Here is a 16,306-nt window from a genome sequence, read left to right on the forward strand (position 1 = left end):
ACTCGAAGCTTAATATATGCTTTTTACAAGCCAAGTTCTCATTGATTTCTAAGTCATTTGTCAGAACATAAGAGGTAGTGTGTAGGGAAACAATAATTTTGCTTCTGAGAAGTTGCATAATATCCATATCTCATAGGGTGTAACACCCCTACACGCCTGCTGAAAAATCCCAGACCTGAGTTTGACTCACCTATTATTTAGGGATACACAGACAAGAAAAAGCGAGACTACTATAATTCCGTTTGCCAAATACTCAATCTCTAAATTTTACAATTAGAATCTCAATTTGTGATCTATAGAAAAAAATAATCGAATACCAGAAAAAAAAAAAAAAAAAAACTCCGGAATATTCATGCCTGTTAGATTGCTTATGTAGGAAGGGAAAAATATCTTTTCCTTCTACCCTTTTAAATTCGGAGCTGAATCCTCTATAACAAAAGATTAACCAGAGAAAAACATAGTGATTTATTTAAATAAATTCTACATAACACAAGGGCTATCTCTAGGAAATGAAGATCAGAGGAAACAGTTACACTTGAGTGTTTTTAGTAGTAGGTTTGATGAAGAATGGAGAGAGACTTGGAGAAATATGATCAGGCAAAAGGAGTACTAGATCTAATAGGAATAAATGGAGGGAAACTTAGCAGGGCCCATTTGTTCAGATTCTCCTCTGTGTGCCTGTGTCTTGGGAGATAGGGAACCGCCTTTCCTCTGTGGATATAGGAAGAGCACCTCTCACATGAGGGTCCTATGATGTGTTTTCGAGGAAGGTCAGCAAAGGTTTTATTACCTGCTTCTGGGGAGAAAGGTGGCAAAGGAAGGTCAGAGTAATATTTCCACTTAAAATTTGCCATTTCTCAAATCCGTCAGCTTAAAACATTCAGTTTGCCAAGGTGCCATATTTTGGGGTAGCATGTCCTCAACCCCATCACTGATTATTAAATCTGACCCTGCAGTTAACCCTGTAAATCAACTCATATAAGCAATTTTAACCACATAATGATGGCCAGGAGATTAAGTTCCACCTTAACTCTGGAAAAGCATTTTTATATTTTAATGTTAAGAGCTGCCTTCTTGTCTATATGTGCTTTTTTATTGTCATTAATAACTATAATTATGCTTGACATTAATAATGGCTATAACAAATATGAAAGCCAAAAGAATCAAAGGAAACGTTTTGCTGTTAGATTTAAGTACTTAAGTACTTTATTTAAATTCGTTTTATTTTGGTATTTTTGAATTTTTTTTTTTTTTTTTTTTTTGAGACAGAGTCTTGCTCTGTCGCCAGGCTGGAATGCAGTGGCATGATCTTGGTTCACTGCAACCTCCGCCTCCTGGCTTAAGCGATTCTTCTGCCTCAGCCTTCTGAGTAGCTGGGACTACAGGCACGTGCCGCCACACTCAGCTAATTTTTGTATTTTTAATAGAGGTGGGGTTTCACCATGTTGGCCAAGATCATCTCGATCTCTTGACTTTGTGATCCTCCTGTCTCGGCCTCCCAAAATGCTGGGATTACAGGCATTAGCCACCGCGCCCGGCCTCTTTGAATTTTTTTAAAAACATCCTGGTGCCAAAAGGCAGCAAGATTCATAAATGCAAACAAACGTATAAACAAACAACCAGACCCTCTTAAATAATCTACAAAACAGAAATAATCTATCTGCATAGGAAAAAATTATCAAATCAGCACCTACAATGTGGCCCAATAAAAGAAAGCGTTTTCATATTTGATCCTTTTTTTGGTTCCTCAAAATTAAAATCTTGACTCCATTCTGTGCTGTATGTGATAGATTTTTTTAAGAAGAGAAAGAGTAGGAATTCTCTTGCTGTTTCCATGGGTTTCATCATCTTGTTTTCCATGACTCATAATGGCTTCTTGCAAACACTCTTGTTCCCTTGATCTCATGGGTCAAATGAATGCTCTTAAGCTAGTTTTCATCAACCAGTCAGCATTCCTCCTGCTTTCCAACTGTGCATCCTCAGCTGGACCCAAACATTTTCCAGCCTACTCATTCACAAAATAAAATTATGAGTATTCTTCAAAGGGCTCAGTCCAAGGTGCCCAGGGATATTCTGAAGATTTAAATAAAAGCAAAAAATATTATTCAAACATTTTGTTAAGTGTTACTTGAATTAGAACTGGTAGAAAACAATTTTAAAACCGTTTATTAAAACTATGCCTTATAAGACCACCAAAAAATGTCCTCAAGTCTCTGATTCAGGGCTCTGTCAGGACAACCTGACCGCCTCAGCCCCTCAAAGTGCTGGGATTACAGGCATGAGCCACCGCACCCTTCCATGACTTCTTTTCCTTTGGATAGATACCCAGTAGTGGGATTGCTAAATGGAACAGTAGTTCTATTTTCAGTTTTTTGAGAAATCTCCATACTGTTTTCTGTAGTGGCTATACTAGTTTACATTCCTACCAGCAGTGTATAAGAGTCCCCAAAGTTGGGATAGTTATTCTCTCTTTTCAGGGTGACCCCAGGGCTGATACTGTGTGATGCAATGGCATCCCCCATTATATCCCTAAGAAGACAATGTGCTCAGTGATAACAAACTTCTCAGCCTAGGACCAAGGACACCTAGAGTCTCCTCTAACATTTGCTGCTACAGTATGTTTGGTTTATTTTCTATGTCTATCAAATGAAAGTGTAAGTGTTCATGCCAGTTTCTTTCACTTATAATATTCTATAATTCTAGCACAGAGACATAGAAATTGGGATTTATTCATTCACTCGACAAATCCTTATTGAACATCTAAACGCTAGGCATCATGTCCTCTGAAGGAGGAGTCTCTCTATTGTGCTCCCCAAGGCCCTCTCTTCCCATGTGAATCCCTCTGTCATGTTACTTGAGTCTTTATTGGAATTAGGGGTTCTCTAATCTGACTCCTCCATTGACTATCTTGTTGTTTTTGCCAATGAGTAGAATTCTCAACATACAGTAGGTGTTCAAAAATCATTTGGTGAATGAACAAAGAAAGAGGAAACCTTCAGATGCAAAGATAAGCATCCCAGAATGAAGAACCAGAATCAGAGGTCTCAAGCATAATAATATCCAGTAATATATGATTGACACAATCATATGACTACACTATATGTTACTTAGGAATTTCTGAGCTAACAGCAGACCCCGGTTGCACTGAGACCCAAAGTACTGAGACCCGCCTCTCTTTGCTCTTGAATACAGATAGATCCTTGTCACTTAGTTTCAGTTTGGCATATTGAGCCATCTACGCTGGATCCCTTTGGCTGTCTCTCCCGATCTGCCCTCTACTCGTTTCCACCCTGCTTGGTGCCCTGGGAGGTCAACTTACATAACTGCCTCCACTGGGCTCTAGTGCCCTCTGGCTCTGGCTGGGTTTGGTCAATGGGGGAGTACTAGCACATTAGAGGAAGAAAGGATGGCAAAGTTGGGGTTGTTTGTACACATTTATGAGGTACCTGCTAACTTTTGTTCTATGCATGTAATGCATAGTGATTAGTGATCAAGTCAGAATATTTAGGATATCTGTAGCCCAAGTACAATACATTTTTGTGTAATTATAGTCACCCTACTGTGCTTTCAGATGTTCAATTTAATCCTTCTACCTAACTGTAGGTTTGTGCTCTTTAATCCATTTCCCTTCATCCTCTCCCCACAACTTACCTTTCCCAGTCTCTGTTCTCTATCTTTCCACTCTACCTCCATGTGATCAATTTTTTCAGCTGTCATCTACAAGTGGAGAACATGTGATATTTGCCTTTTCATCCATGGCTTACTTCACTTGAGATAATGACCTCCAGTCTCATCCATGTTGCTGCGTGTGGCATGATTTCATTTTTTACAGCAAATGTTTCATTGTGTATATGGACCACATTTGTTTGTCCATTCACCTGTTGATGGGCACTTAGGTCCATTCCATATCTTTGCTATTGTCAATAGTGCTATAATAAACATGTGAGTATAGGTATCCCTTTGCTATAGTGATTTATTTTCTTTTTCTGTTTCTTTCTTTCTTTTTTTAAGACATGGTCTCACTTTGTCTCCCAAGCTAGAGTGCAGTGGCATGAACACAGTTCACTACAGCCTCAACTCTACAGGCTCAAGTGATCCTCCCGCCTCAGCCTCCCCAGTAGCTGGGATTTCAGGCACATGTCACCATGCCTGGCTAATTTTTGTATTTTTTGTAGAGACAGGGTTTCACCATGTTGCTCAGGCTGGTCTCGAACCCCTAAGCTCCAGCAACCTGCCCGCCTCAGCCTCCCAAATTGCTGGGATTACAGGCGTGAGTCACTGCACCCTGCTGTGATTTCTTTTCCTTTGGGTAGATGCCCAGTAGTGGGATTGCTGAATGGAACACTAGTTCTAGTGTAAGTTTTTTGAGAAATCTCCTCCTGTTTTCCATAGTGGCTATACTAGCTTACATTCCTACCAACAGTGTATAAGAGTTCCCAAAGTTGGGATAGTTATTCTCTCTTTTCAGGGTGACCGCAGGCTATAGTGTCCCTTGAGCAAATGTCACAGCTCCTGTCAAACAGCCCTCCTCACACATTTTGTGTGTCTGTGTGTGTGTGTGTGTGTGTGTACATGCGTGCATGTCTGCCTCTGTCTCTGTCTCTCTGGGTTTCTTTCCCCTTTAGTCTTAAAGACCGTAGCAGAGCCCCACTATTGCTTGTCTCGGGGTGCTGCATTCTCCCTTTTCGTTTTTCCCACATCCTGGCTTAATATGCCCTTCATTAAACTCTTCTCAAAGTATTCAATTTGAGTACAATATCAATTTCCTGATAGTACCTTGACTGATAACCACCAACGTATTCTGAAGAGTAAATGATATAACCAATTACCACAAAGCACAATAAGAGGGGTACTAATAAATGCTAGTTTCCCTCCCCTTCCCTGTTATAATTTTTATACTCCCTACCATGGCTATTCCTAGTGCCTTTAACATAATTGCTACTTAAGGAAGATTTGATGAATGAATGAAAAAAATTTCAACACTTTTGACCATACTTTTAGACTTAAATACATGGAAATCAATATGCATTAATTTAGATTATCAGATGTTACATTTAGAGAAGTTTTTATTTCCATATCGAGGAGTAGGCAGTTTGCTTTACACATCTCATTCTCTATTTTCTCATAGTCTAACTAAATTATGGCTCAACTCCAGGAAAAACAGGGTGAAGGGATAAGCTAACATCTCAGGAGCAGTTTAAAAAACTAAGAGATCCATCTACTGATCCTTCCTAGATCTTGGAGAAAATAGTCATTTTATTTCACGTCATCTAATTCATATGAACTGACTTTGCAAATTCATCATTTTCTACCTCCTACCAGACAGAAATGGAGTTGGGGTTCAACTGTGCCCCCTTGAATCTATCTGTGTTTATAATGAATAAAGTCGATAAAGCCAAATAATCACTCACCGTGTATACTGAGCTCACAGATACACTGTGCAAGTAACTTATAGTTCTGGTATTGGGGGAAGCACTTCCTGGACTTCATCCAAAGGCAGCCTCTGCGTGGTCTCTGCTATTTAAGAAGGAGAACTGTTTTAGTCTATATTTAGTAAATAGCAAAAAGAGACATGCTTATTCTAATGTAGTAAGTGTAGCAAGAGAACCATGCTCGACCTCTAGAAACGATTTTGGGACTTTCCACCCTCTCTAATTTTCCTGCCTACCTCTCTAACACCTTTCACCCATTTCTCTCAACTGCTTGCCCCACGTCCTGGGCACAAAGACCTGAAGCATACTTAAGGAAGACAACGTAGAGAACAAATTTAAAGTCCAATGTCAAGTAGCAAGCAAAGAATCTTTGTTTGGAAACTGCAAATATTTTATTCTATCACATTTTGTTGAAATATGTCCCTAAGGAGAATATTAATGATGTCTTTGATCTCAGGGACAATTTTATCAAGAAGCAAAGTTACAAATTAGATGAGTTCTAATCTGTCTTCCTGCTCATGACTGTGTGACTTTATAAAATTCCTCTAATATTATCCTCAGCTGACTTCAAGGTGGAAGATGAAACTTTATTTCCTATATCATGACATCTCATTCATTCTCATGAGATCCACGGTCTTGTTTTTCTAGCTTTAATATTAAGAATTGAGTTTTTGTTTCATAGACCTCTCTACTTTTGATACAAAGCCCTGAATTGAGGTGACCTACAATTTTTTTTTTGAGACGGAGTTTCACTCTTGCTGCCCAGGCTGGAGTGCAATGGTGCTATCTTGGCTCACCACAACCTCCACCTCCCAAGCTCAAGTGATTCTCCTGCCTCAGCCTCCCGAGTAGCTGGGAGTACAGGCATGTACCACCATGCCCAGCTAATTTTGTACTTTTACTAGAGACAGGGTTTCTCCCATGTTGATCAGGTTGGTCTGGAACTCCTGACCTCAGGTGATCCACCCGCCTCAGCCTCCCAAATTGCTGGGATTACAGGTGTGAGCCACCATGCCCAGCCAAGGTGACCTATAATTTAAAGAGAAATTTGGGTGATTGCTTAAGAAGATAAATCAGAAAGGGAGATATAGTATATTCAAGAAAACGATGCTTCTTGTCCATGAAGATGATCAAACACTGGTACAGAAATACTGTAGAACCTTCTCTGGGATTTTTTTTTTTTTTTTTTTTTTTTTTTGAGACAGAGTCTCGCTCTGTCACCCAGGCTAGAGTGCAATGGTGCTATCTCAGCTCACTGCAACCTCCGCCTCCTGGGTTCAAATGATTCTCCTGCCTCAGCCTCCTGAGTAGTTGGGATACAGACATATGCCACCATGCCCAGCTAATTTTTGTGTTTTCAGTAGAGTCTGGATTTTGCCATGTTGGCCAGGCTGGTCTTGAGCTCCTGACCTCAGGTGATCTGCCCGCCTCGGCCTCCCAAAATGCTGGAATTATAGGCACAAGCCACCATGCCCGGCCTGGTACATTTTTTTAATTAGAAAATTTCCTTCAATAATATTTTTGAAATTTAATTTTCTGAAAAAGGAATACACTTTCATGATTAAAATTTTTTAAACTATGAAGGAACAGTTAGGAAAATGGCTCCCTCTTCCCCAGTCTCCCAGAAATCACTTCCCACCACATCACATAGTTTCTTACTTTCTTTTCTTCTTCTGCCACAGGTAAACAAGGTTATTAGTTTTTGTGGGGGTTTTTTGTTTTTGTTTTTGTTTCTTATTGAGAAAGAGTCTCGCTTTGTCACGAGGCTGGAGTGCAGTGGCACAATCTCTGCTCACTGCAACCTCCACCTTCCGGGTTCAAGCAGTTCTCCTGCCTCAGCCTCCAGAGTAGCTGGGATTACAGGTGTGCACCACCATGCCCAGCTAATTTTTTTTTTTTTTCTATTTTTAGTAGAGACAGGGTTTCAACATGTTGGCCAGCATGGTCTCGATCTCTTGACTTTGTGATCCACCCTCCTCGGTCTCCCAAAGTGCTGGGATTATAAGCGTAAGCCACTTGCGCCCATCCAGGTTATTAGTTTTTTGTATATCCGTTTGTGTGTATATACATGCTACATATATACACTCTATATGTGTATATATATGTAATATATGCACTGTATATGTATAATACACTATATATGTATATACTATATATACTGAGTATGTATATATAATATATACATTGTGATATAATTTATACTTTCATTATGTATATGCTATTTTGGTCCTTTTTTACATAATTGGTAAAAAATATATGTCTACTGTATACATATACATTTCACACCATACCCAATTGGTATGAAAATATATGTATACTATATGCATATGAATACTTAACAATATATCTTAGACATCTTCCCACATAGCACTTTCTCATTTCTTTTTACAACTCCCCAATATTCCATTGCATGGATGTATCATCAAGTAAACAGCCTCCTCTTTCTATTATGTCTAATCTTTGGATATTGCAAACCCTCTAGCAATAAACATTGTACATACATCATTTCTCTCCTGTATAAGTAAATCTATAAATTTCTAGGAATAATTTTGCTGGATCAAATGGCTTATGTATTTGTAACTTTGATAGTTACTACCAAATTAGCTATCCCAGAAGTTGTACCAATTTACCCTCTGACACATAAGGTATGAGAGTTCCTATTGTGCTTTGTATTGAGTGTGGTGTCAAACTTCTGATTTTTGCCAATCTGATAGATTAAAAACAGCATTTCAGTGTAGCTTTAATTTGCATTTCCACTAGAATGTAAGCTCCATGAAGCAAAAATCTTTTTGTTTTGTTTTGTTTGTTGGTTTGCTTTTGAGACGGAGTGTCGCTCTGTCACTGGAGTGCAGTGCACTCTAGCCTCACTGCAATCTCAGCTCACTGCAACCTCCGCCTCCTGGGTTCAAGCAATTCTGTCTCAGCCTCCTGAGTAGCTTGGATCACAGGTGTGTGCCACCACACCTGGCTAATTTTTGTATTTTCAGTAGAGATGGAGTTTCACCATGTTGGCCAGGCTGGTCTCAAACTCCTGACCTCAAGTGATCCACTCGCCTCAGCCTCCCAAAGTGCTGGTATTACAGGCATGAGCCACCATGCCCTGCCTTTTTTTTTTTTTTTTTTTCTGGGGAGTAGCGGGTAGGGATTCACTGCCTTCTATATCCAGAAGGTCAATATTATTAATATTATTGGCAAATAGTAGGCTCACACACAAAAAAACTGTTTCCGGAAGAATTTATTCTGAGTGACCCTGAGCAGCCTTTCATGTGTGTAAGTGCCAGCCATTTGTATTTCCTTTTCTGTAGGCAGTCCAGTCTTATCCTTCACCATTTGCCTACTGGATTGTGGTCTTTTCTTCAATTATTAGAAGCTCCTTATTTACTAGAGATTTAGTTACTTACTTGATAAACTACAAATAATTTTGCCTATTACTGGTTGGTCTTTTATCTTAGCTTGTGATAGCTTTTTGCTGTGTACATTTTTTTCCACATAGTCAATTTGATGAGTCTCTTCTCTGAGTTACCGTCATGATTAGAAAGACCAATTTTGCAGTTATAAATGAGTCATAGCATTGATTCTTCTATTACTTTTATAGTTTAATGTTTAAGATCATTGATCCATTTAAAAGTCACCCTAATGTGAGTGTAAGATCTTGATTAAGTTAACTTGTGTCCTAAATGATTACTCAGTCGTCCCAATACCAGTCAGTTGGTAATCCAGTACCTTGATGGACTGAATACCTCTCCTCTATTCTTCCATTTCAATTTTTTCCTGGCTACTACTCACAGTTTACTTTTCATAGGAATATTGAAATGAACTTGTTTGTTTCAAAAGATATTATTTTTACTTATTTAGGAAGAATTAGCATCTTTAGATATTCGACTTCCTCTTCAAGAACATGATACACTTTTCCTTTATTCAAGTCATTTTTATGTCACTCAGCAGCATTTTACTGAAGCTTTCTTCAGAAAGATCCTGCAAATTTCTCATTAAGTTTATTCCTAGTTACTTTATCTATTTATAATTGTTTTATATGCAGTGTATCCTCTAAATGGTTATTGTTTAAATAGGTAGATCCTGTTGATTTTTAAAATATTTTTATACCCTGTCCCTTACTGAATATTTCTTTTTTATGATTTTTTTTAGGGAATTATCTTAGATTTTCCAGGTACACAATGGTATCATCTACAAAACAAGTGATCATTTTACCTATTCTTTCCAATTTTGAAACTTGGTATTTCTGATCGCTTAACTGTGTTGACTAGTATTTTCAATATAATGGTAGATAAAATGGCAGTAGTGGACATCTCGGAAAATTTCTGGCTTGGCAGGGCACGCTTTTAGTGTTTCCCTATTAAATATATTTCTGGGGTTTTCGTTTGTTTGAGCCAAATATATTTTATCATTTTATCACATTAAGGAAGTATATATTTATCTTATTTTTATTAGAAGTTACAATGAAAAATGCATTGTATTTTGTCAAATATGTTTTTAGTATAACCAACCATTTATCTCTATAAATATGATGATAACAGGTTTTCTAATGCTAAACTGTCCTGTAATTCCTGGAATAAGCCCCCTTGATCAGGCAGGAGTGCGTGTGTGTGTGTGTGTGTGTGTGTGTGTGTATGTGTTATTTTTAAACTGTGCTACTGGATTGCTAATGTTTTATTTAGGATTTTTGTATGGATATACACAAGTAAGATTTCTCAATGATTTATTTATTTTTTCTTTCTTTCTTTCTTTTTTTTTTTTTTTTGAGACAAGCTCTTGCACTGTCACCCAGGCTGAAGTATAGTGGTGGTATCATAACTCACTGCAGTCTCAAAACTCCTGGGCTCAAGCAATCCTCCTGCCTCAGCCTTGCAAAGCCCTGAGATTACAGGCATGAGCCACTGCATCCAAGCTGATTTCATTTTAGACTCAATCTTTCTTGGATTTGAATACTATTAATAATGTTTATTTCAAAAACAGAATTAGGAAATATGTTTGGTCTTGCAACAGTTTAAATACCATAGGAAATACCTATGTCTTAGAGATTGGTAACATTCTCCTGTGAACTGCTCTTCTTGTTGCTTTTTGAAGGACAACGAACACATTTTCTATTTCTTCCATGACAATTATTTAGATTTTCTATTTCTTCTGTTGTTGGGTTTTATACATTTTTTTCCCCAGAAAATTATACATTTTAACTGAAGTTCTTAATTAAAAGTAAATTTTTTTTTTTTTTTTTTTGAGATAGAGTTTTACTTTTGTCGCCCAGGCTAGAGTGCAATGGCATGGTCTTGGCTCACTACAACCTCTGCCTCCCGGGTTTAAGAGATTTCCTGTCTCAGCCTCCTGAGTAGCTGGGATTACAGGTACCCACCACTACGCCTGGCTAATTTTTTTGTATTTTTAGTAGAGACAGGGTTTCACCATGTTGGCCAGGCTGGTTTCAAACTCCTGACCTCAGGTGATCCGCCTGCTTCAGCCTCCCAAAGTGCTGGGATTACAGGCATGAGCCACTGTGCCTGGCCTGAAGATTTTAAAAATTGAGAGAGTAACTACTCTTTAGGAGGCAGGAATAAACAGGCCATTTCCAGCAGATATTGAGGGCCCTTGGATGTCTATGGAAAAACTAAAATCACCACTAAAGTTAGAATTTCTTCTTACCGGCCGGGCGCGGTGGCTCAAGCCTGTAATCCCAGCACTTTGGGAGGCCGAGACGGGCGGATCACGAGGTCAGGAGATCGAGACCATCCTGGCTAATACGGTGAAACCCCGTCTCTACTAAAAATACAAAAACTAGCCGGGCGAGGTGGCGGGTGCCTGTAGTCCCAGCTACTCGGGAGGCTGAGGCAGGAGAATGGCGGGAACCCGGGAGGCGGAGCTTGCAGTGAGCTGAGATCTGGCCACTGCACTCCAGTCCGGGCGACAGAGCGAGACTCCGCCTCAAAAAAAAAAAAAAAAAAAAAAAAGAATTTCTTCTTACCCTTTAGGCTTCTAAAGGGTAAATGACAGAACTTCCCTTGACTGATTAGGACAAACAGGTGAAAATGAGACCCGAGGCCATCTTTACCTGGCTCACAGCACTCATCTCCTGCTCTCTTCCACACACATCCATTGCATTTGAGTCCCCTTGGCATTCTTAACTTTTATTTAATTGTCATTAAGTACCAACCACATCTATGGGACGGTGTCTGTCAGTCCAGTCTCACGCTAGAAGTTCCTAGCAGTCTGTGATTTTTTTTTTTTTTTTTTTTTTTTGAGACAGAGTCTCACTGTGTCACCCAAGCTGGAGTGCAGTGGTGCAATTTCGGCTCACTGCAACCTCCACCTCGCGGGTTCAAGTGATTCTCATACCTCAGCCTCCCAAGTAGCTGGAATCACAGGCATGCGCCACCATGCCCGGCTAATTTTTGTATTTTTAGTAGAAATGGGGTTTCATCATGTTGACCGGGGTTTCATCATGTTGACCGGGCTGGTCTCGGACTTCTGACCTCAGGTGACCCCCCCACCTCGGCCTCCCAAAGTGCTGGGATTACAGGCGTAAGCCATTGCGCCTGGTCTGTGATTTTTGTCTTTCTAAAAGAATGGCTATGGACCATTCTAAGATGGTTCCCAAGAGTCCCACCCCCATGACGTGCAATACTCATTATAATCTCCTCTCCTTGAGCGTGGGCAAGACCGTGAACCAGATGGGATTTCACTCCTGGCGATTAGGTCATAAAGGGATTTTACACGTATGATTAATAACCCAGATCGATAAAAGGAGAGGCCATCTTCGGTGGGCCTGACTTAAAGAGGTAAAATCCCTTAAAAGAGAAACCGCCCTCCCCGAGGTCAGAAAGACTCCTACTCATCTTAAAGCAGCAAACTGGGCCGGGCGCGGTGGCTCAAGCCTGTAATCCCAGCACTTTGGGAGGCCGAGACGGGCGGATCACGAGGTCAGGAGATCGAGACCATCCTGGCTAATGCGGTGAAACCCCGTCTCTACTAAAAATACGAAGAAAAACTAGCCGGGCGAGGTGGCGGGCGCCTGTTGTCCCAGCTACACGGGAGGCTGAGGCAGGAGAATGGCGTGAACCCGGGAGGCGGAGCTTGCAGTGAGCTGAGATCCGGTCACTGCACTCCAGCCTGGGCGACAGAGCGAGACTCCGTCTCAAAAAAAAAAAAAAAAAAAAAAGAAGCAAACCGCAGGCCGGCGCAGTGGCTTATGCCTGTAATCCCAGCACTTTGGGAGTCCAAGGCAGGCGGATCACCTGAGGTCAGGAGCTCGAGACCATCCTGCCAACATGGTGAAACCCCGTCTCTACTAAAAATACCAAAATTAGTCGGGCGAGGTGGCGCATGCCTATCATCTCAGCTACTTGGGAGCCTGAGGCAGGAGAATCGCTTGAACTCGGGAAGGGGAAGCTGCAGTGAGACAAGATCATGCCACTGCACTCCAGCCTGGTGACAGCGCCAGACTCCGTCTCAAAAACCAAACAAACAAACAAAAAGAAGCACACTGCCATGCTGTGAAATGCCTGTGGAGAGGGACTCCTGGCGGTGACTGCCAAGTGGCCTCTGGCACCTGAGGACGGCCTCCAGTGGACAGCCAGAAAGACGCCAAGGCCCTCAGGACACAGCCATAAATGAATTCTTCCCATAACCTGAGTGAGCATAGATGCATAGCATTCAGATGGAAATGCAGTCCAGCTGACATCTTGATTTCAGCCTGTGAGACCCTCAGCAGAAGATCCAGTTAAGCCATACACAGACATCTGACCAACAGAAACTATGAGATAATCAGTGTGTGCTGTTTTAAGCCACTATATGTGTGGTAATTGGTTACACAACAACAGAAAGCTAGTAAGTACAGTGACCGACAGACCCTTGTCCTGAAAATCAACAGAGGTAGTTATTTAAAATGCATGTTGCAGATCTATTGAATTAAGAATCTCTCTTCATAGAGGCCTAGAAGCCTGGATTTTTATAGACATCCAAGTTGATTCTGACGCACATTAAAGCTTCAGAGTGAATTTACCATGCAAATAACAAAGCATCTTATAACCCACAATTTGACATTTCCGATTGTTCTTTTGTTGTTGTTGTTGAGTTTGTTTTTTTTTTTTTTTTTTTGAGACGGAGTCTCGCTCTGTCGCCCAGGCTGGAGTGCAGTGGCACAATCTCGGCTCACTGCAGCCTCCACCTCCCACATTCAAGCAATTCTCCTGCCTCAGCCTCCTGAGAAGCTGGGACTACAAGCATGCACCACCACACCCAGCTAACTTTTGTATTTTTAGTGGAGACGGGGTTTCACCATGTTGGCCAGGCTGGTCTCAAACTCCTGGCCTCAAGTGATCTGCCCACCTTGGCCTTCCAAAATACTAGGATTTCAGGCTTGAGCCACCGTGCCCAGATGAGATTGTTCTTTACAAAGGTTAAGATACCAAAAAGCCTGTTCATGAAACTAAATACTTATCCAAGGAAATTAACAGAGTTCTTTTGGTTGAAAAGCCAAACCGCTGATTATTTGCTTATTCATTTGGTTTGCTGGTGTTTATAGCATAAAATATAACTGTGATTTACAACAGAAAGCGATTGCCTGTCAAAATGATGGCTAAAGTAATTCTCTAGTGGGGCATTATCTTCCGTTTCTTTCAGTATCCAAAGTCATGTAACTTATATGGTAATAGCAAAACTTCTAAAAGTTGATTAAAAGGCAAAAAAGTAGGATATATGTCATTTTAATGCCTTCTTCAGCATAGCTAAAAGGGGTAGAAATGTTTTCTAGTTCTACATAGGAAATACAATTTCTGTCAAATAATATTAATTCACCAGCACTAGTTAAGGCAGTAGGAACAGTCAGAAATATTTTAAAGCTTCACAGCAGTCTTTTCATGAATTTGTCAAATCTCTGAAACAAACATTTCTATGACTTCTTTTCAGAAACTTCAAAGAGCCTTAAAAAAAATTTTTTTAAATCCCAGTCTGAATTTTGACCTGGCTGAATCTAGTGAACAAAATGGATTTTCAGCAGTAGAAACTTTGATTAAAAATAAAACTCCATGCCTTATGCTCTCAAATAAAGCCCTTATCACACTATCCCTGACCATGCCCAGGCAGCCCTCAGATGCTTCTTTTTCTTCTTTTAGAAAAAGATTTCTATCGTTTTTCAAAGGTGCTTTATATCCATGATATCTGGTATCTAACCTCAACTCATCTTTCCCAAGTAACTTTTGATTCCCACTGAGCAAAGGAAACTTGCAAGGTGTTACTTTGGTCCTGATGATTTTCATGTCAAAGACAAGGTCCATCTCCCACCATGAAGGCACATCTAAAACTTCCTCATCCTAGTCAGCCTCTCTTGGCTACTAAGGGAATTTGTCTCATCCATTTTTTTTATGCTCTTATCTCCAAAACTACTTGTTCAGCTACATTTTACTTGGTTATTATATTGGAAAGCCAAAAGTAACTTTTAAAAAAATACCAAGAAGGATAAATAGGGTTAGGTGATCACATAGTATATGTCCCTCTGTGCCCTCCACTTCCCAAATGAGAACTTACCCAACTTTGTTGTAATTATTCATTTGTCTGCCTCCTGGAGCACAAAGATTATATTCTGGGCACTGTTTTATTCCCCAAAACCTACCTTAGACACATAATAGGTACTCAACAAATATGGGCTGAATGATCAAAAGAATATCATTTAACGCCTCTATGCTTCATTTTTCTCAGTAACAGGGCATGGGTTCAGGCAGTTCAAGGAGCAATTCTAGAGGGCCACCCACGATTTAGGGGTAAGAAAAATAAAATGGTCCCCTGATTTTAATCTATAAAATCAGCACACGATCTGCACACAGACACACAAATTCATCTTCAAAAAAATTATTCCCAATCCGAAGCTTGTTAAATGTTAAAACCTCTCTGTTAAATGAGCTTGTCAGGCTACCCCTAAAATGGGGAGAAAGGTCTCAAGCTATCTGCCAAAGGAATGCATTTTTTTTTTCTTTTGAGACAGGGTCTAGCTCTGTCACCTAGGCTGGAGTGCAGAGGTACAATCACATCTCATTACAGCCTTGACCTCCCAGGCTCAAGGGATCCTCCCACCTCAGGCTCCTGAAATGTTGGCTTACAGGTGTGAGCCACTGCACCTGGTCTGGCAAGGGAATGCGTATTAAGACCTAACCAACAACTCTTTGCTGTGATTTGACTTCCCGCATGGATCTGTCTTGGGAGAGAAAATACGTTTGCTGTCAGAAGCGTTTGGTCTGTATTTCTCTCAATTGTATCATTCTTTATGGATTAATATACTGGCCTTGAGGTTTAATAAACCTGTTGGTGTGAACTGCATTATACAATGGATCCTTCTTGATGTGCTGCCATTGCAGGAGGCTAAGTCCCCAGGCCTAAAGGGAAGCACTGGACCAGATAGATTCACTGACCTGAGGCCCCTGTGCAGCCTTGTGGGCAGCAGCGGCCAAGCGGCCAATCCTGGCAGGGTCCTGGCCTTGCCCCACACGTTCCATTCAAAGTTTTGGCAGTGGGGACTGACACCTGTGCAACCAAGATCACTTCCCTGTGGCTTTCGCAAAGCTAGTGTGGCTGCCTTGAGGCTAAAAGGAGGAAAATAAAGGTAAGGATAAAATGAGATGAGAATGGTGAATTTTGATATATTGCACTTGGAAAAATAGAAAGCACTATCAAGCACAAAAAATATTTTCACCAGCATCTTTTAAGCCCTCCAGGGGGCATGCACAGAATTTAGTAGGAGCCATATATATGTTCAGCAGGGGAGGCCTATGGGTAGCTGACCTTGGAAATGATGCCCCTAGCTCCTTCCTTTCTCCGTCACACTTTGGGAGATGCAGCCATTATGACTCTTTGTGGAAACTATGGCAATAAAT

At 40.5% G+C, this 16,306-nt stretch overlaps 1 protein-coding gene across 5 annotated transcripts in view; it reads right to left on the reverse strand.

Moving 5' to 3' along the window:
• Positions 1–335: 335 nt before the first annotated feature.
• Positions 336–16,306, reverse strand: part of TMEM156 (transmembrane protein 156) — an 85,361-nt gene continuing 69,390 nt past the window's right edge. The window contains exons 6-8 of one of the 5 annotated variants that reach the window (XR_004437901.1): positions 15,845–16,015; positions 5,412–5,514; positions 1,387–2,073 (exon numbers count right to left, since the gene is read on the reverse strand). Coding sequence is in view for 3 of the 5 variants with exons in the window: in XM_033213996.1 (XP_033069887.1) it covers positions 5,450–5,517 (68 nt within the window). In the remaining 2 variants the exon portion in view is untranslated. Of the gene's footprint in view, positions 2,074–5,411; positions 5,518–15,844; positions 16,016–16,306 lie in introns of all 5 variants that reach the window. The other 4 variants (XR_004437900.1, XM_033213997.1, XM_033213996.1 and 1 more) reach the window with 4 other exon arrangements.

Source organism: Trachypithecus francoisi, unplaced genomic scaffold, assembly GCF_009764315.1.
Source record: "Trachypithecus francoisi isolate TF-2019V2 unplaced genomic scaffold, Tfra_2.0 Lachesis_group1, whole genome shotgun sequence".
NCBI lineage: Eukaryota > Metazoa > Chordata > Mammalia > Primates > Cercopithecidae > Trachypithecus > Trachypithecus francoisi.